This window comes from Leopardus geoffroyi, chromosome B2 (assembly GCF_018350155.1).
Source record: "Leopardus geoffroyi isolate Oge1 chromosome B2, O.geoffroyi_Oge1_pat1.0, whole genome shotgun sequence".
NCBI lineage: Eukaryota > Metazoa > Chordata > Mammalia > Carnivora > Felidae > Leopardus > Leopardus geoffroyi.
Genome location: NC_059332.1, coordinates 4,283,882 through 4,305,097, shown reverse-complemented (window position 1 = coordinate 4,305,097; position 21,216 = coordinate 4,283,882). Strand labels below are relative to the sequence as shown.

At 46.8% G+C, this 21,216-nt stretch overlaps 1 protein-coding gene across 11 annotated transcripts in view; it reads left to right on the top strand.

Annotated features, from left to right (window-relative positions):
• Nucleotides 1-21,216, top strand: part of CARMIL1 (capping protein regulator and myosin 1 linker 1) — a 310,299-nt gene that overhangs the window by 250,147 nt on the left and 38,936 nt on the right. For 7 of the 11 annotated variants that reach the window (XM_045497187.1, XM_045497188.1, XM_045497184.1 and 4 more), the window contains 2 exons: nucleotides 18,205-18,271; nucleotides 18,493-18,689. In XM_045497187.1, coding sequence (XP_045353143.1) covers nucleotides 18,205-18,271; nucleotides 18,493-18,689 — 264 coding nt within the window. Of the gene's footprint in view, nucleotides 1-13,594; nucleotides 13,613-18,204; nucleotides 18,272-18,492; nucleotides 18,690-21,216 lie in introns of all 11 variants that reach the window. The other 4 variants (XM_045497181.1, XM_045497180.1, XM_045497190.1 and 1 more) reach the window with 1 other exon arrangement.

The window sequence follows — 21,216 nt, the reverse complement described above, 5'->3', positions numbered from 1 at the left end:
CAGCTTCCATGTCATGCTGAAATGTGTATTTATTTAGCCTCTTTATTGTCCGTAGACCATCTGTTTTTTCCCTGCAATCAAGTGCTCCTAGGAAATCCCTATTCCCAGCTGTCTCTTTCAATTTCACTTTGTCATCGGCCTTTGGGATATTGAAGGATGTAGTTCGCATTCTATTGATCAGTTATTTCTCAAGATCTGTCCCTGTCTATAGTCTGCTACCTTTATAAAAACCGCAGAAGCTCAGGGTTCACGATAGTGTGCCAAGTGGGTAGAGAGCCAGTGTCTGCTCCTTGGCGTAACTCGCTCACTAATTGTATATAATTCTTTCAATTATTCTAATGAGCGTCATACCAGTTTTAAATCAAAAGATACTCATGCAGGGGAGCAGTTCATCTCCTGACTGCTATTTCCTAGGAAAAGAGTTTTAAAAGGCTTGAATTATTATGGAGTACATCTTGTGAATCCTTTTTTTCAATGACAAAATACATTATCTTCCCTTAACAAATTCAGCCTTGAATTCTAACATACGATTTTTAAGCTTTTAAATATGGATTAAAATGTAGCGAAGATCCATTTGTCTTGGTCAAAATACTACTTTTTAAAAGCAGATCACCGCACCGTCAAGTACGAGCAGTTACTAGTTGGAAGTCATCTCTTACTGCCAAGGGCAGGTTACCGAGTCCCTATCTCATTTAAATTAGTTGCGCTCATGTTAAGTATGTGCAGGAAGTTGTTCAAGTGCTTGCTAGTTGTCAGTTTCCTCTTATAATTTTATGTATTCTGGAATGTCATTTTCTTAATGATATCGCTTTGGAAAATGGAGATTTAACCTTTTAATCACTAGAATGCAACCTACGAAAACCTCTTGATTTCCAAATTGTGGCTTGCAAAACTAAGTACAGCCTGTATAGCTCAGCCAGAATGGGTGTTGAAGGCTCCTCAGAGTGTCTAGTAATTTTTGTGGTGGGCTTTGTGGAAATGCCAGAGGCACCCCGCAAATCCCCAGAGAGGTCACTGCTCCCTGGGGATCCACAGGGATTTCTTAATCTTTTCATTTTTAACTGGTAGGAATACTGTTTGCAGAGGCCGTATTCCGGGAAGCTTCCTAGAGATCTGCCCCATACACCTTTTTAAGAAAGCCCAACACACAACACCGACCACCCTCAGGAACCCCCGAGAGACAAAGGAGACCCCGTGGGAAATCCCTGTGACACCCCTCCTGTCTACAGCCATTCCTGGGACGACGAGGACCCCCTACTTCTCCCTGTAGCTAACAGAAAAGCCCCACAGCTCCCAGGATGAACCGAACTCCTGGGGAAAAAATGGGGAGGACTTAATGAATCCCCCCCATAAAATGGCTTAGAACATTAACTAGTTGTGACGAGTCAGGGCGTTCCAAAATCAGCATCCACTTGCTGGGCATCTGACTTGCAGAGTGGATACGACGATTCTTACGAGCTTAACTCTGACATGCGGTGATGATTAGGAAAGATAATTTTGGTTTCCCTCATGAGTGAAATTAAGCAAATGACTCTAATAGCCTGCGGATTGATGAGACAAACAAAAACCTTGCATTGTTCACATGTTTGTGTGTGTTTGTGGATGATAGAGATGTGAATTTATACTTCCCGTAAACAGGACATTTTTTTAAGTAAAGTCCTAACTAGTTAAGTCCCTTACAAGCAATCACAGATTTAGGAGCTCCTGGGGATAGTACAGTAGAACCGGTATTAGATAAAATAATTGCTCTAGAATCGGTCCCACTTTGAAGCCCTTAGAAACCTCATGTTTGCAGAGTACACAGTGAATGTGGGCGTTTGTTTCAACAACGTCTCTCCTGTCGGAAAGCTCCAAACAATCACTGCTTGCCAGTGGAAAACAAAGACCAAATCCCTGCAGGATGAAGGAAACAACATTCGATTCGTAGAAAACAGTGTCTTCAGGTACTGTGTGTGTGTGTGTGTGTGTGTGTGTGTGTGTGTGTGTGTCTGTGTAAAGAACAAGAAGGTGAGCAGTCCTTAAAGGGGGCTTGCCAACCCAGGAATGGAGGGCAGGAAAATGCTAGAACAAGGTGGTGGGTGCCAGAAGTGCCCAGGGAGGAGATAGAAGTATTTCTCATCGATGAAGTCTTAGGTAGTGATGACTGCCTGAACTAAAAATGTAGACTAGAGGGCCACCCACTCATTCAACAAACGCTTATCGTTCCTCCATTGTGTATGGTATTCCCGGCTTGGAAGGTGAAGGAACCAATCTGTCTCCCGCACGTTTGCTACCCTGAAAGGCCAGAATGGCCAAGCTGGTTCCGGCCATCTCAGAACCACCCCCGCTGTAAACCCCACACGCGTTTGCTTGGGTGCGGAAGGACGGGAGCCTGCCACAGAAACGAGGCCATCTAGAAAGACTTGAATCAGTACTGAGTGCATCTTGCAACCGACTGACTCATGAAATCAATGTAATGATTTGACCAGGAGTTAAAAAAAAGAAAGCTCCTCAGAAACGAAGTATAAAGAATGAAGGCAAAGTGTCAGATCGCACCAAATGTGTGTTTCAATTACACACACGTGGACCCATACGTTAGCTCGTGACATAAAATACATTTCAATATATAAAGTGGGTCACGGTCTGGGGCGCCTGGCTGGCTCAGTCCAAAGATCACGTGACTCTTGATCGCGGGGTCGTGAGTTCATGCCTCATGTAGGGTGCAGACATTACTAAAAATACATAAATAAAACTTAACAAGAAAAGAAAAGATGGCTCACAAAGAAGTTGGAGCAACATTCATCTACAGAAGCCTCGCTGTCTGCTGTTTCAACGTGCCCCCGGCGCGAACGCCCTGACCTAGTCTTTCCTCCCTGCACGCTGAGGGTCAGGAGGGGCCGGAGCAGAGATGCACGGATGGGAGAAGATACGGTGCCCTGGAGGGTCTCTGCCAAACAGGCTCGCCCCCTTCCTTCCTCTGTTGTGGGCCTCTGTACAATGGCTCTTCCTGACGCGTGCTTCTGTACTATGTCACAAGGGCCACCTTCATAACTAGCCCGGTAAACCTTGTTACCACATACGTGTTGGACGTGTCCCCCGTACATGTCGAGGTCCCTGTTCACCTCATCCCCAGATGCCTTCGTGACAAGTACGTGCAGAAGAACATGCAGGTCTTTATCAAGAATCGTGAAAATCCTGAGTCGCTCATTTGCTGTGGGTCTCTGGAACACCATCAGGTGCTCCGTGGTTTATGCCTAACTCTGGTTGAGGGCCTCAGAGCTCCATGTACACTTGACCTAAAAAAAAAAGGGTTCAGGGTCTGAAGAAATATAGTTGGTTGTTTTCAGCCTTCAATCGAGCTTTATTATTTTCTTCTTAGTCCTGATTCACTCTGTTTTTTCCCCCTGCATCTTGCCGTTCTAAATGGGTCTCAGCTCGTTTTTGGCTTGAGGTGGCTGTGCATTAATGCAGTGAAATATTAGGTATGGTGGGAGGGGGCTCTGACGGAGCGTGCAACTTGCTGTGGAAGGTGCAGAGAAGGGGGGCCCAGCCCAGCCTGGGGGATGCCAAGGAAGGCGTCCCGGAGGAAGGTTCTGAGCGTCACGCCTGGCACATAGTAGGCCCTCAGAACTGTTGCTACGGCGAGAGATGGCATCTGAGAGAAAAGTTGACTGGGAGGAAAGTGAGTAAGTAAATTTAGCAGAGAAAGCAGCACACAGAGGTTCAGAGCAGGGACGGAACGTCGTAGACTGAGGACCTATGTAGTGTTTGGGTATAGTGGGGACAAGGGGTAGGGGCTGAGGAGGCTGGAGCCCTTATCACAGAATCTTGTGGGTCCTGCGAAGGGTTGGCTTGTTTATATATATATTTTTCTTTCTCTAAAAAATTTTTTTAAATATACTTTACTTTTGAGAGAGAGAGCACAAGTGGAGACAGGGGAGGGATAGAGGAACGGAGGATCCAAAGCGGGCTCCGCGCTGACAGCAGAGAGCCCAACGCGGGACTTGATCTCACAGACTGGGGGATCGTGACCTGAGCTGAAGTCGGACGCTCCACCGACTGAGCCACCTGGGCGCCCCAATTTATTGTTTATTTTTAAGGTAGCAGGGAGTCTCTGAAGCGGGGAAATATGCGAGAATGGCAGGTCTTGACAGAAGTGGATGTGCTGAGTTGAGGTGCCAGCAAGGCCCTGACTGAGCTGTCCAGTTGGGACTGTGGATGTGACTGGGCTCAGCAGCCAGGTGAGCTGGTGGCCCATGTGCGCAGCTGAGGTGTAGACATGCTTACAGGATCCCCGGCTCTGACCCCTTTTCTTCCTACGTTCATGACACGTATCTCATTTTACCTCTAACTATAGGCTTGTGTGTTCAACCTCTTACTTGCCATCTGATGTCTCAGTGAGTCCAAAACCGAGCCTTCGCGCCCCCCACACCCACCCCCATGCATGCCTCGCCCTGATTCGAGACATCAACCTTACCCATCAGCCCCTGCCCCTCCTCCCAGGACCTTTCTGGTGTCTTAGGTGACACCCTCTGATGGTTTCCCATTGCACCCAGAATAGATATAGTTTCCTCATGGTCTGCAAGACCCCTGCCTCTCTCTCTCTCCACCTGGTTCTGCTCTCTCCCCCTTTGTTCACTTCCCTCCAGCCACTGTGGCCCTTACTGCTTTTCTCTATAACTCGCCTGGTTTCCCGTCTCAGCTGTTGTTCGATTGGAACACCCCTCACCAGATCTTCCCACAGCTCCTTTCTTCCCACCGTCCAGGTCTCAACCCAACCACCTGTTTCTTAGACATTTTCCTTGACCCTCTTAGCCTAGGAAGCCCTCCGGCCCCTCTACCGCATTATCCAATCTTATCTTCTTAGCATTGATTCCCAAGTCCGTGCCCTCTCTGCTGGATCCCTGGTCTTCCGGCTGGCCCGGGTCACTGGCAGGTGAGGCTAGAGAGGTTGGGGTGAGGAAGAGCCCATGCACAAGGGTTTCACACCAACAGCTTGGTGGGCAGTGTCTCCATGACTCCATGACTGGCATTTCTGTCCTCATAGGATTTCGTTCTTCCTGTCGGTGGACTGAGGAAAGGACGCCAGTGCAGAGCTCTGCCTGGTGCTTTGGACCATCTAAGTGAACGGAGGCTGCACGTGAAGGCCTCGGTGTTTAGATGTGACTCTGGGATACGGGAGGGATAGTGGAGGGATACTAGAGTGCGTCTTCATTCTTCAGCTCTCGTGTGGAAATTCAGAGTAAAGTCGGCCTTTCCAAATTCTTGGTTTCCCCAAACATGCCCCAGAGGAGACCGTTGCTGCTGGAATTTGGTATTTAAGGATTTCCCATCTGCCAGGGCTGGAGTCAAACGTCTCTTGCAAGTCTATTCTTTAGCAAGATCAAAATTTAAAGTAAATGGTTTTTAGCTTTGGCCGTTGGTAATTTTTTGCCGACGATCCTCTTGATATTTCCGCTGAAAATCACGCTTGAAAACTAGATGCAAAAAAATTACTTCCATGCTCCAGATAGCATTGCATTTCTTCTATATATTTTACTTTAGAATGTGTGCCCTGATACGTATATTTACTTCTTGGATTTATAAATGTTCTGCCTTCCTTCAGAAACTGCTTTAGGTGCCACATTTAGTAGTTACTAAAATAGAAATCCAAAGGTAAAGTGAGTGAACAGAGTTAAGGGGGGTACAAAAAAACACATAAGAAAGTTCTAGCAAAGTTGAGGATCAGTCCCCAGCGAGGCTTGCCCGCCGAGCTGTTCTGCTTGCTGGGTAAAGGGCGGAGCCTTCGCCTCGGGAGCTATGGCTGCAAGCTTCAGACAACATCGGATGATCAGAATTGAGCTTTGTGACCATTTCTCTTGCTCAGACAGAGGGTCGCCCATCCAGTGATAGGGTCGACACCTGCCGCCAAGCCAGAGTTTTCCTCTGGAAGCAGCTTCAGACCTATTTCAGCCCTTGAGCAAGTACTCCATTGAAATCCCCAAATGCCGAACTCTGTAAAAACCTGGTCTAGCTCAGAAACCAAGGTCTTTGTCGTGTTCAACTGTGTTTGATTAACCTCCCTTCTGAATGGATTCTGCAGTGACATTCTCAAAAGAGAATGGATTCTCAAGACCTCTCTCTCTCTCTAAATTACAACGTTTATTTATCTTTGGGACAGAGAGAGACAGAGCATGAACGGGGGAGGGGCAGAGAGAGAGGGAGACACAGAATCGGAAGCAGGCTCCAGGCTCCGAGCCATCAGCCCAGAGCCCGATGCGGGGCTCGAACCCACGGACCGCGAGATCGTGACTTGGCTGAAGTCGGACGCTCAACCGACTGCGCCACCCAGGCACCCCTCTCTCTAAATTACAGATCAATGCAGCCTGGCCAAAGGTCTTTCCGAGAAAAGGCTTGAGAGCATCCTCTCTCATGGCCATAGCAAAACCTCAGAGATGCTTCTAGTCGTACACTAGGTGGCCTCTGCTCCCCAGGTAAACTGAATAAATTGGCCACCTGTATGCGGTTGATACTGAACCCTTAAATGTTGGAGAATGTTAATGAAAGGCGTTCACGTAGGTTTGCTTTACAGTTAATGTTAAGTCAGGACAACAGGCATAGACTGTACCCGTGTGCTTTTGAAAGCCAGTCATCTTTGTTTATGATACAGCACGAGTGGCATATAAGATGTGTGTTTGATAGACAGTTTATCTAACCGTTCACCATAGTTTGCATTGCAAATACTCAATTCCCTTTTAAAATGCAGGCAAAGCCAATAAAAAATCCCAAGTGGCAAACAGTATTGCCTTCTGACAGATTTCCTCATAGAGGAAGCAGAGGGTGTTAATAATGGTGATCAAAATTTGCAAGCCGATAACTACCAAATGAATCGATCTGTAATTTAGAGAGAGAGAGAGGTCTCGAGAACCCATTCTCTTTCGAGAAACTCACTGCAGAATCCATTCAGAAGGGAGGTTAATCAAACAGAGGTGAACACGACAAAGACCTTGGTTTCTGAGCTAGGTCAGGTTTTTACAGAGTTTGCTGGTAAGCCATCTTTACTTGAAGTTCTGCTTGAGGTTTGAAGAGTTAGGACAAGGAGTTTTAAGACTCAGTCTTAGAAGAGCTTGGAGATCCACGAGATCCAGTAAGAACCAGATTGCTGATGGATCACTGCAGGTCTCCAGCTAGAATCCTAAGGCACCAGGCCCTCCAACCATCACCGATTCCTTTGAAGTAGCACCCCTGAAGCTGACTTGACTCAAGTTTTTTTAACCAGTAAATTGTTACAGAATTTAATGTGGTTTTGGTGGTGGGGATGGTGGTGTATTAACTGTTGATTTTTGTCATCTTTGTAGAGTTAATATTCTGTGGACAGAGTAGATGTGTTACATTCAGCTTTTTTGGCCAATTAAAAAAAAATATTAACGTTTATTTATTTTTGAGACAGAGAGAGACAGAGCATGAGTGGGGGAGGGTCAGAGAGAGAGGGAGACACAGAATCCGAAACAGGCTCCAGGCTCTGAGCCATCAGCCCAGAGCCCGACGCGGGGCTCAAACTCACGGACCGTGAGATCATGACCTGAGCTGAAGTCGGACGCTTAACCAACCGAGCCACCCAGGCGCCCCAAGGCCAATTTTAATTATTCATTTTGATGTCACTGAACCATAATGTCCATTCCAAAGGCGAGTATTCAAATCCCCTGACCACATCCTTCTTACCTTCCATTTTTACATGGATTTTCCAAAGATCCAGACTTAAATGGCTCTCTCAAGTGTAATACTTGGTGGGATTTTCCCTCATTCTTTATTCATTCTTTTACAGTTAAAAAAGTTAACATGTTACTCAACTTTTCATGACGATTAGAATAACATTGTGCTTAATAGTGCGATAAAGTACTTTTCTTCTTTATAATAATGCTACAAGGGGCACGAAGCGGGTGCTTGTGTGAATAAGCATCGTGCTTCTTTGCCCAGCCGCACTGACACCAGCTCTTAGGGTCAGGTACTTGCTTGAAATTAGTACCAAGTGCTTGCATTCTTTGGATGGCTCTTAACAAAAAGGTATGAAATTATTAGCTGTTTTTTAAAGAAAACATTCAAACATGAAACTTCACCTTGGCATCAGTTGCAGGATGAGTTAGAATGAATGAAAAGTGAGCCATTAACCATTTCCTGGAGAAATCATGACCAAGTTAGGAAGATAAGGATTTTTAATTTTCTCACATCAAAAAAAAAAAAACACACACACACAAAAATAAAACACAACAAAAAGAACAACTGTGCAGGTCTTGAAAACAAGGAAACAAACCATGTAAACATATAAAGAGTCCTGGACTATGATTTTCACAATAGCCTCTCACCAGTGCTGCTCCCTGAATGGTTTTGTTTTAACACCGTGATGCCATTTTAACTTTAATATGAAATGAGACTCTGGATATCAAAGTTAATAAGTGTGGTGTCGATGGCTGGATTTAATGTTGTGTTCACTAGGAAATAGCGCCTCACTAAATCCCTGCATATTGTTTCCCCCTTTGCACACAGATTTATTACAGATGTCTCAGGACTATGGCTTATATACCCCTACTCTCCCTAGAGTTTAAACACTGTTACTGTCCAACCATCAGTATAGAAAGGTTTAAGCATCTCTTTTTTTCTCATTGAGATCTACACCATCTCAACCTCTTAAAAATGGAAATGCATAAAAGTTACTTTTTAAACCACAAATGCGAGACTACTATTTATTTAGATATTTGGGGGCATAAGTCATCTAAGAATGACTAAAGTTTGTCTCCCCTTGGCCATTGACTCAGCTGAAAATCTGGTAGAAAATATTTAATTTTTGTAACCTTGTTCATTAAACCGGGATTACCCATATCCGCTTTAAAAATACACCAAAAAGCACGAGGTGAGCCTAGGGTATCTTGTATCACAAAGCAAGGACCGGCTCCAAATCCAATGGGATCATTTCCAAGGCTACAAAATCCAGATTGAAATGGCCCCCTTGGAGCATCCCAAGCACCAAAAAGAATACTGAGAGTCATAGCTTATGACACATAGAATTAATTTTCAAACATCCACAAGTCTGCAGTAGGTACTAAGAAAATGAAAGGGGAGGATACACAGGAGTTTTTAAAGGAATAGTTGGTCTTTGCAGGGAAACGGCACCTTGCAAATGTAGGAATGATGATGGAAGTAGAAAAGTACAGTTTTGGAGTCCTCACTGTGTTCATTCAGTCAGGTAAGGATTGTTGATGGTGGTTTGAAAATGGGGGCATCCACATGAAACAAAAGTATCACCTCATAGACTTATTAATCACCCAGGACAAAGGTACCCTTTTAGTGGAGAGGTTGGGAGGTCCTCTCCTCACGAAGTGGCCAAATTTAGGTGACAAAGAGCAGAACAAGCTGACCTGGGTGCCACCAGCAGTGGTTGAGCCGTTAGTTCACCACATCACCCATGTGGCATTCAGGCTGGAAGTGGCCGACCGTAATCAATTTCCCAGGAAGCATTCAGGCAAGTGGAGAATGTGGGGAAGTCTGTGAAACAATTGGCCTGAATTCCTCAAGAGAGAATCATGGATAAGAAAGGCAGGATTGGCAGCAGGGAGAGGAGGACGGGGTACAAAGACCCACTAAGGAGACCTAAGCACACATCGTGGTGAGTTCTTCCCTAGATACTGCATCCAGCAGGGCAGGGGCACCCCAGGCAGGTGGGGGGTGACTGGGGAAATCTGCATACGGGCCATCGTGCATACACGGGACCCTATGGCATTGCTGGTAGGTGTGACCGTCATGCGTGGTTATGTAGGAGAAGGTATTCAGGCAGGAAATTTTGTCATGAAAGAGTATCAAATTTCAAGACTCTTCTTTATAAATTACTTCCTTCTCTCTTGTCTTTGCACCTAGTCTGTAAAAATCTAAGTTGTGGGGGAGGGGTGCTGGGTTCACGCAGGGGTTCAGTTCTGTCATTCATTGACCAAATAGTTACTGAATGCCCACTGTGTGTCAGGTTCTCTAGAGGCGAACAAAAACGAATCCCGGCTTATCCTTTCCATCCGAAGATGTTCACCTCGTCTCCCCTGGGAATGCTGGGGACACAGGGTAGGGAGGGGACACCAAAAAGAAACATGAGCCAGATTTAACTTGTAAACAGGGTTTATTTCTGCCGGAGCCCCTCCTGTTCCTGGTCTAAACTTCTTTTAAGAAATAAATATACTTGACCACGTGACTCTCTCTAGTTGAAATCCTTGTAGACGTGTTGGGGGCTGACAAGGTGGCAGCCAAAGTCCCCTCTGCGGTCTTTGGACAGATGGGCCTGAATTGCTGTGCTTGGACGTAAACCCCCTCATTTCCTTATTTTTCTAACTAAATGGTTTGTTTTCTTCAGGCCAGTTCCTGAGCCTCAAGTCCCCATCTCTGTGCTGCCGTTTGGAGGAAATACTAAAATAACTGCCAGAAACATTTGTGTATTTTTTTATAAATAGAGTAAACCCCATCAAGGCTCATGTTAATTTTTTTTAATCCCTCATTTGTGAGTTTCATGGTAAAGAAAATGAAGAAGGTAGATGTGGTGGCAAGTTTTTGTTTTAATGTGGCTTTTGGGGGCTCCTGAACGTCGAGATCGCAGAAATCGAAACCCGGTAGAGCAGTCATAACGCTTACTAAAACACTCGCACGTGCAAAACAACTCGAGCTGTTTTAAGAATCTTTCAAGTTTCTAGACAGGTGTCATAGTAGATCAGTTCCCGCCTTCAAAGTATTATGATCGGCTCGGTCCCTTTGTCATTGTCCCTGTAGGAGGTGGCCACGGTGGTTGTATCTGGCCACCCAGACGAGCCTCTGTTAGGGCGTCTGCCAAATGAGTTCAGATAATCCGTAAACACCAAGTGATCAGTGACTTTTGATATGTTCCTAAATCAGCTTTTTGAAGAACTCCTAAGAAATTGCAGAAAAGTACCCCCCAAAATGCCAAACGCTCATGTCCCCAACAACCTGAACAGATAGCTTTTAACACATTAGCACCTTCCTTTTGCCAGTGTAGTTTTTTGACACCAGCATATAAACTCTGGGAGCCCAGAGACCGATTCCTTATTTACTGCTGTGCCCATCCTTTCTTAAGAGTGCCTGGTACACAGTGGGTGCTCAGTAAACCTTTGTTGAATTTTAAGTAATATAAAAACGTCCCCGATAAAGTTGTAGCCGCATTTGACCCCTACTGACAGTCTCTCCCTCCTCCCGCCTTCGTCAGAGGCACCACTGTCCTGAGTTTGGACGCTTCCTATTTATTTTGTATGTTCAAACATCCATATACCCACAAGCAACATATGGTTTTATTTTATGGTTTGCGATTTACATAAATGGCATCAGGCCGTAAGTATCTTCCTGAAACTCGCATTTTTCATTCGATACCATCTTTTGAGACTTGTTCATGTTGTTACATTATACCTAAACCTTCTTGCTTTTTTCCCCTTTTAGCTGCTGTTCCCTCATTTAACTATATTCATTTTCGTCATCAATGTCCCTGCTTGATAGACTTTTAGATTGTTCCCAGCTCGGTAGAAGTCTGTTACCTACGCGTGCGTCCTCACCCCCAGTCTTTGTCGTGGGCATAGGAAAATGGAAAAGTGATAGTCTTTCTAATGTCTCTAATCGCTACCAGTTATAGAAGCACTGTGAGGCCAAGGAATGGCACTGTGTCGGGCTCTGTGCTAAGCATTTCATACATTCGCTTTGTCTTATTTAATACAACAGGTTGTTTTACAAACTGGAAAACTAGTCTGACGTTACAGAAACATTGGCCAACCTCCACAACCCCCTAAGCGGCAGACTCAGGATTTGAGCTCAGTTCTTGGATACCAAAGCCTTGGGTGTGAGACATACTTTCGAGGGAGGATGACCCATTTTCACTCGCTGGACCTTCTCTTGTCGTAATGGGAGATGCTGAGTCAATATAGTTAGCCAAGTTCCAAAAAGTGTGCAGGGGGAGTAGAGGAATGAACTGATGGTCTTTGTTCCACTGAAAAATTGAGTTGTCTGTTGCACGTTTCCCTCGTGATAGGAAGGTTTTTTTGGCCTGCCTGTTGTTTTAGGGGTTGAACCAATTGAAAGTTTCCTCACCTTCACTTCTAATGATCTTCAGGTGGATAATTGGGGCAGCGCACTTGTCTTGTTGAATTAACCCTCACGAAAAGAAGGGAAGTCTAAAATTATTCATGAGACGTAACCATCGGCTGTAACTCACTTCTGTATGTATCCCTAGTTATCTCTTTAAGGAAGCTTTCGAAGGGATGTGTGTTAAAGGCGGGGGAGGGGGGGCTGCGGGGGAGCAGAGTCGTTATTTCAGGCAATTCCAGAATATTTGAAAATGTATTTTTACTTTTTTGCCTTTCATTCTGCAAGGCTGTTTTCAATCTAATTTAATGAGTCCTCAAATGAGATCTATTTGAAGAAAATTACCTAATAAAGTATGAAATTAGTCTGGAGACTGAGAATTTTTGGCACATTGCTGATGGCAGCCTTTCTGATAAGCAGATAAACGATGATGATGATGATGGTGGTGGCGGTGATGGTGGTGATGGTGATGGGGAATGCCTTTGACTGATGTGTCAGCTTTTTTCTGAACAGACCCAGACTACCTACGTTCTCAAATTGATCCGCCCCCATTACTTTATCCTGTTGTGTATTGAGAAAAATTGGCACACAAAAAATAAGGAACTTGAAAGAAAATGCTAGAAAATGCTAGAAAACTTACTAGAAAATGGATTAGGTAGGCTGCCTCAGGATGTGTTTTCAAGAAATTTGGAAAGGACCTCCCCCCCACTCCCCAACCCTCCAATACTTTGCTTTCACAAAGCCTGACCTTCTACAACTGAACTTTTTTTGTTGTTATGTTTTAAAAAACTATTATGAATTTTCAGAGTATTAAGATGACCTAATAACTGTTGATGATCTATGAGGTTTAAAAAAAATTATCGAATCAGAGATTTAGTGTGAAATATAAGCCATAAGGTATCATCAACATTGGTAACACTGTGGGTAGGTAACTGTTCTAGAATCTGGCATCAGCTCTTTTCCTGAAAAGATTTGGTGACTGATGGGGAGAGAGAATGGATTCAAAGCTACTTCATCCCAAAGTACAGAATGACGTAAAAGCTCCCAGAAGGGATGCCTATACGTGCCTGGAGATACGCTGTCCCCGTTTTATTGCTGGGAGTCGCCTTTTGGCCCAAGAACCAAAACCTGCATGGGGCTTTCCAGTGTCCATCCAGTGTTGTGTCCGCCACTTGCCTTTGGAGCTCGTGATGTCTCCATTCCCCAAATGAGGCCAGGACCTTCTGCGGTTTATAGATGGCATTCTGTACGCACCTAACAAAAGAGGTGACATCTCTAGGAGCCCCCGCCATTTTCAAGCTACGATTGTGCTTCTGCTTATAAAGAGCTGGGTTGGATGCCTTCCGCCAATTATACCTTGGCCTCCTCCTTGCCTTTTTCCTTTGCTATGAAGGCTTTTGATGGAGCTTTTCTGTTTGTTTGTGAGCCGTGTCTCTCCCTCCCCTTTTCTTGTAGTGCTGTTCATGTAATGCTTTATCTCTCTCCCATTCATATTTTTTTCCTTCCTTTGTGCCGCATGGAGACTCTCTGCTGTACAAGTGTAAGTATTTGGGTGGCTCTGCAGTTTCTGGCTGGGCTCGTTTATAGTCTCGTGTTCCATCTGCTTGTGCTGCCTGGCTGGTCTCCCAGGAGACCGAGTGTCGTCCCCCGGCTGTGGATCCTGCATGAAACAGGCAGCAATTTAGAGGCAAGATTGCATTTTGCAAGGTGCTTCAACTAGAAAACAGGCGATGAATTTAAAAGTATCCTGGCTGTGCCTGAAAGCAAGCAGAGTGTTGATGAAGAGGGCACCAACTTTCAAGAGGGGAAAACGGCCTTTTCCATTCCTGTTTAAAAAAAAAAAAAAGAAAAAAAAAGACATGATTCCTTAAACGTCCAGGTTTTGTTTTGGGTTTTTTGGGTTTTTTTTTTTTTTTCCTGATTCTTGTTTCCCAGGGTTGTAGAAATTTGGCATCATGATTTCCTTCTTGGATTAGAAGAATTTTCCTAATCTGTTTCCCAACTTTTTTTTAACCAACTGTTTTTTTTTTTTTAGTGTAATTTTCTTAATGTTTATTTTTGCGAGAGAGAGAGAGAGAGAGAGACAGAGCGTGAGCAGAGAGGGGTAGAGAGAGTGAGGGAGACACAGAATCCAAAGCAGGCTCCAGGCTCTGAGCTGTCAGCACAGAGCCAAACACAGGGCTCTATAGAACTCACGAACTGTGAGATCATGACCTGAGCCAAAGTCGGATGCTCAACCGACTGAGCCACCCAGGTGCCCCTAACCAACCGGGTTTTATTTTGTTCCTTGTTTGTTTTAACCTCGGGGAAAAGAAATTAGGCATTCTCGAGCTTGACATGAGAATGTTGTTGTTTATCCTTTGCACAAACTCGGTAAAACGAACAAGGAAACTTCTCCATCCTATTTTTGTGGTGAGAGAAGTGATGGAACTCTCATTTTAGAAAAAATGAGCGTGTCTAGGAAGTACAGGTTGAGAGTGAGTTTAGCAGGAAAAACCGTGGCGGTGTTTGTCAGGCTCCAACCTTAGTCCTTAACTGGTGGTAAAATTGACATACCCCTTGGGCTACACGAGAGGAGTTTGAATTCCATCATAGGAACTGGATCAAAGGAGTAAGATTTCGGAGCAGTAACACTGTGGTCCCTTTAGATTCCTGTGGAATAGGAATAGTGGCCATGGTTTCGTTCACACTGGCTGCCAAGGTGGGCGTTTAGTGATGGTTTGGGATGTCAGGATATGGAAGGAGTCTCGTGTTTAGGGCTCTCCTTCTAAAGTTACGTTTTAAAGACTTCAACACCCTGTGCCTCATGTTTCCTGAGTACGTGAATAGTGAAAAGTACTTACGACTCACAAAATGCATCTTTAAAGATAAAGTAATTTCATCTAGGCTTAAATAGTAGACAGTGCTGGCCACGAGTTGCTTTATGAAGAGTCCATTTGGTCAGTATACCTCCCTTGCTTCTGTTGCCGACACCCCCCCTTTCATCTGAGAGGCACTTCGTGATTTCTCCTCCCAGCAAATATTTACGCATCGACAAATGTCCAGGGCAGGAAACGAAGGCCAAACAGTCTGAGAAAATTAACCCTTGTCATTTGGATACAGGAGCATTAACAGTTCTAAAGACAAGGTAAAGCTAGATCTCTTTTCTAGGGTACAACTCCTCTAACCAGCAGGTGTGAGAAGGGGAAGACTAAGGGAGCATATAGACCAGATTTCTGGAAAAACATAGAATATTTGTTCTTAAATGTATCCTTGGGTGCATAATCATAGCTCATTCTTATGTTCCCTCTTGCTCACGATGTGTATGTAGTAGGATCATAGGACTGAGCTACTAAAGAGTTTTCTTTTTCTTTTTTTTTTTTTTTTTTTAATTTTTTTTTTCAACGTTTATTTATTTTTGCGAGAGACAGAGCATGAACGGGGGAGGGGCAGAGAGAGAGGGAGACACAGAATCGGAAACAGGCTCCAGGCTCTGAGCCATCAGCCCAGAGCCTGACGCGGGGCTTGAACTCACGGACCGTGAGATCATGACCTGGCTGAAGTCGGACGCTTAACCGACTGCGCCACCCAGGCGCCCCAAGAGTTTTCTTTTTCTATAAAACTGTTAAGGAAGAAAAAATTCTAAAGAAAAGAACAAAAAATAAGAGAGACATAAAATTCACTGTTTCTTTTTTCCCTCTTCGTCGTTATACGTAAACCACGAGAAAGAAATCATGAAACAGTTCATCCGTCAGCAGTGTCTCCGTGTGTAAAATTGGGTTGCTTTCTCAACACCGGCGGTCGAAACTCGCCTGATTTCGAGCCCTGACTATTGTCGCAAAAGCCCCTCGTCCCCGTGTGAACGTGGCAGACTTCACAGATGTGTCAGATAGAGTGAAAGAGTTGCGTTTGAAATGCAGCTGTAAAGAGCATGTGAGATGAAGGAAAGCTTTGAGGCATTAGAAAGTCAAACCAAGAAGAGAAAAGTAGGTCCCATTTGGATGGCAGCTATGGAGAACCCGGATGGTTGCCACACGAACCCCTCAGTGTCTATATAGTTAGCTCGAGCTGAATGACCGATTTACAGGTAGGCGTCAGTGTGTAAATGGGTCTCTCTCTACCTGTCTTTTATATTATGTATAAATGTTATAGATCATCTGTATTCTTTTACATATAGCTCTCTGGTCATTCCTTTCCAGCTATTCAGAATTGTAATATACTTGAAATGTCATCATGGTCATATGTGTTACACACATTTGGTATCTGTTCTAAAGGTTAAAGAGGGAGACTTGAGCCAGATTCTTTTTGCCCGTGAACACTTTTTCTGTAAAATCAAGAGTCGCAGGAAAAAAAACGTTGGACGACATCGTCATTCCAAGCATTTTATTTGTGGCTGTCCAAATGAATTGGCTGGAAATTAGTCCCAAGCTGCTGCTCGATCCCTTTACCTGTCACGGTTGTATGCAAAGTGGAGGGAGTACTAAAGACATTTTTCGTGAAACATAGCAGATATTTTGGTAGTTGGGTTCTCCTGAGGATTATTTATTCCTAGAGGTTTCCCTTTATGAATAGACCAGTCAGGCCGCTCTCTGCTTCAGTCAACCGCGAGGTCAAGGTCAGTTTCGGGGGAGAGCAACCTGGAAGCTGGCTCCCTTTCCAGCTTCTCAGATATTCCTGAGATTGTCTGCCTTTAACCTCGAAAGAACCAAATCCGCAGTTTTCCCAGTGTATTTCAGGGTGACCCGTCTGGCTTTGAATATAACTGCTCATCTCTTCTCTCCCTTTTCTCCCAATAATAAATACTGGCGGAAGGATATTGTTATTAAAGCCAGCATAAAATTGTTAGAACTTTGAAGTTGTTTGTTTCAAAGGTCAGTATGAGCCAGTTCATTCTTTGAACCAAAGAGAGTTTCTCACCCTCGTGGCTGTTTTGGGGGAGAGCCTTAGATGACGGCCTATTAAAAAGACTACAAAGTAAGTTCTGTTATCTCTTACTTCACACAAAGACTGGTGTCCAGGATCAAACCGATTAAAACGTCCCTAACATCCGTTCATCGGTATAGCGATGGCGAAGGGTGTGGTTACAAGGGATGCTGGGCCAGCCTCGTGAGGATCTGTCCCTGGTGCCGTTCCTAATGACACTTTGAATGGTGGCCTTTGTCATCTCTGTGAGTCAGTTTCTTCCTTCAGATTTGAGAGGGGAGGACTGAGGCTTCCTCCTACTTTCACTGTGGTCCTGTTGAGGGAGAAGCTAGCACCTTCCTTGGGCTTGGCTTAATGTAATCAGCAGTTGGCACCAAGGCTTAAGTTCTGGTGGTTCGGGTGTTGGTCCCATATTTGAAAGACTCAACGAGAAGCGACAGCAGATACAGACTTGGGAACTATGGCAACCGTTTCCTAGTTAGTCTTTGCCCATAATCTAAGGGTCAGAATCTTGGTGGCAGAAGTGGGAGATGGGACAGTTACTTGAAATACCGAGGTGACAAAGAGTCCGGTGTTGCCTGGGACACGAGCAGTGAATAATTGCAGTGTCCGCTTGTAGCGGCTGATGTTTTACCATCCTTTAATCGTATTTTTTATATCCATTTTTTTTAACGTTTATTTATTTTTGAGACAGGGAGAGACAGCATGAACGGGGGAGGGTCAGAGAGAGAGGAAGATACAGAGTCTGAAACAGGCTCCAGGCTCTGAGCTGTCAGCACAGAGCCCACTGCGGGGCTCAAACTCACGGACCGTGAGATCATGACCTGAGCCGAAGTCGGACGCTTAACCGACTGAGCCACCCAGGCGCCCCTTTATATCCATTTTAGTATCGTCAGGTGCAGCTGGGAATTACATTCTGTATCATTCACTGTTCCTTTCCGCCATGTAAATACAGTGTAAGCGATGAAAGCTGGGGGCGACGAAGGGGGAGGAGGCAGAAGGGGCCGTACGAGTCGAGAACATCGTCACCCTTTGGAAACGTGGGGGCTCGGTCTCCGCAGGGAGGCCGTCAGATGTGACCAGCCATCCTGGAAAGAGGCGAAACAGATACTGAGTTTAAACATTTGATCCCAGATGCTCCTTCAGCCCCTCCCCTCCTGAACCGTTAACTGAAGTTTGGAAGGCGAGTTTTGTGTGGACGCCTAAGGGCTTCCTTTATTTCGTTGCTAGATGACGCCCAAATCCAAACGGAAGAGTATCCATAGCCGGATGCTGCGGCCTGTTTCCAGGGCCTTCGGTGAGTTATTTCTGTGTCCGTGAAACACCCTCAGCGGGGACCTCGGGCCGCTTCGGGGCCGTTTCCCGGGGATGCTCTGGGAGGCAGCGCTCAGAAGGGCAGTCGCGTGGTTTGTGAACGCATGCGTGTGCGATTGGGTGAGGGGCCCGACGTGACCTTTAGGAATTCCGCAGCCCATCCGGAGGCACTCAGCTTGGGCCCGGGGCTCTGCTTCGTTTCAGAGATGGAGTTTGACCTCGACAAAGCTCTGGAGGAGGTGCCCATCCACATCGAAGACCCGCCCCTCCCGTCCGCCCGGCAGGAGAAGCGGAGCTCGGGGCTCATCTCCGAGCTGCCTTCTGAAGAAGGGAAGAAACTGGAACACTTCACCAAGTTAAGGCCGAAGCGGAATAAGAAGCAGCAGCCCACCCAGGCGGCGGTAGGTGGACCGGGCCCCCCACCCCCCACCCCTCCCGACCCACAGGGAGCACGGGGGATGGACTCCCCCGCACGACCTCCAAGCCTGTGTCTCTGCTGGGCGCTCGGCGGTTGGGGAAAAGATCATGCGGTCGAGCGCCCAGGGCCTCGGAGCGGAGTTGCCCTTGGAAGAAATCCTTAGAAAAGTCGCGGTCCCGTGCGGGAGCCCAGTGGACTCCGTCCAGCAGCCTGCGACGTCTGATGCGGACGGGGGGGCAAGGAGGCGCCGAAGAACTGGTGTGTGACTGACTCGAGGGTGCCCACCCCTGCCCCACCCCCCGGCCGCACCTGCCTCCTCCCCGCTCACCTGCCCAGCCCGGGTGGCGAGGCGGGGTTCCCGGGGCAGCGCGGAGACCACACCCCGTGGCCCCTGCGGGACAGGGTGGGACGGTTTGTGCCGCGCGGCCTTCACGTAGCTTACCCCGTGCCCCTCCCGGGCGCACGTCTCCCCTCTCCTTTCCAAGGTTGGCCCCGGGGTCTCTGTCCCCATCTCCCTTCCCCTGCGGTCCCCCGGAATCTCTGCCGTGTCCCCACCCGCCTCTGCGGCCGCCCTGTCTCCGATGACCTAATCCCCTTCCGCCGGGTCTCAGTGGTTACTTGACAAAGAAAAGTGCATCCTTCCCGAAACCATTTCCCGTGGGCTTGGTGTCGCCACGGGCTTCTTTTTCAACCCCCTCCCCCCATTCCGGTGACGCCTTGGACTGTGTTACTTGCTGCCTGGGCCGTGTGGGCAGAACCCGGGGTTACAGTCTGTGGCTGACGCTGCCCTGTCTGCTGTAGAGTCAGATAGTCACCTGCCTCCTCAATGTCAGCGTCCCAGAGCACCTCGGGCTCAGGCCGTTCAAAACTGGGCGCGTCTCTCCCTGTGAACCCGCCTTCCACCCACATCCCTGTCCATCATGGCGCATCACAGGTGATGAGTCAGGAACCCGGATATGATCCTCATGAGACCCCAGGTCCCGGTCCCAACCCAGACCTCCTCTACCTTCCTCCTTGTCATCCCTGCCTTTGCTGCTTCCCACCCAGTGTCTCAGTCCTCCAGAGCTGTAGCCTTTTCCTTGTCACTTCCCCTCCCCGCCCCACACACCTCTTGGGCTGACAACCACTCATCTTTCAGATCTCCACTTGCCTCAGTGTGCCAGGAAGCCCTCTCGGTCTCTACGTCTGTGCTCCCGTAAGGCTGTGCTTGTAGGACTCCAGGGGAGGCCATTCTCACAGACTGGATGTGCACAGTGCCCAGCCTGAACAACCTGCCATGGAGGCCGTGGCTCTTCCAGTGCCTGCTGTTCCTAACTGTTACAGCTGCCTTTATAGCTCTTGTCATAGTGTTTTCGAAGCACTGTCTCCTCCTTGTCTCTAAGCCTCATGTAGGAAGGCAGGTAGTTTATTACCCTTGGATTTATGCTCAGTGGTGAGTATGGTTTCAGAACAGGGTGGAGGGTCAGAGGTACTTAGAGGATGCCGTGTGGGTGACTGGAGGCGTCGATGGGTAAAGGTCACAATAATTATGTGCGTGGTCAATCATTTATTCATCCCTGTTCAGTCTTCTTGTGTTGGTTAATTTCTCATTTGAATCTGAAAAGCATGACCTGGTTTCCCAAAAACACAAGGAAACAGCTTTAGTGCTTTGTTTTCTGATTTACTTGATTTTAACTTTTTAGTCCACTGTTACATATTCTTAGAAGAATACACTTTTACAAATCTTATTTTTATTTTTTTTAATTTCTTAAGTGTTTGTTTATCTTTGAGAGAGAGACAGAGCGTAAGTGGGGGAGGGCAGAGAGAGAGAGGGAGACACAGAATCCGAAACAGGCTCCACGGGCTCTGAGCTGTCAGCACGGAGCCCGACGCAGGGCTCGAACCCACGAACCGTGAGGTCATGACCTGAGCCGAAGTCCGACGCTTAACCAACTGAGCCACCCAGGCGCCCCGAACTTTTTTAAAATGAGGCCTTTTTAGATAGGGGAAAAGATGACCTCCCCCACTCTGGATTCGAGGTGGTTACTGAATAAACGGCCCCTCTGTGGCCCTCTCCGCGTAGAGAGTCATTAGCAGCGTAACTTGTACACAAAATGGCGGCGGAAGCGTTTCCTTGATGAAGTCAGTGACCCACAGAAAGAGAATATTGTGGACGTATTTAAAAACCAAGAAGGGGAGGGAAGACGGCTGAGATAGGGTCCTCGTGGAGGGACGCACCAGGCATACGCCGCGGAGGGTTTAGCTTCGGCCACGGCGGGGCCGGGCCGCGTGGGCTCGGGCTGCCCCATCCTGGGAGGCTCCGGGGCCATCTGGCTTCTTCCCAGAGGTCTGGCAGGTGAGAAACTGGCGCGTCTCGCTTCCCTTTGGGCTCGCGGCGAAACTGGATGAACCTCGGATGCCACAGCACTTGCGGTTTTCAAAGTGTCTTCCTGTGTCTCGAGGCCGCGACGTGGCCCCGTTTTCAGCTGAGGATGAGGGGCTGACGGTTTGTCTTCCTCACTAGCGTTCCG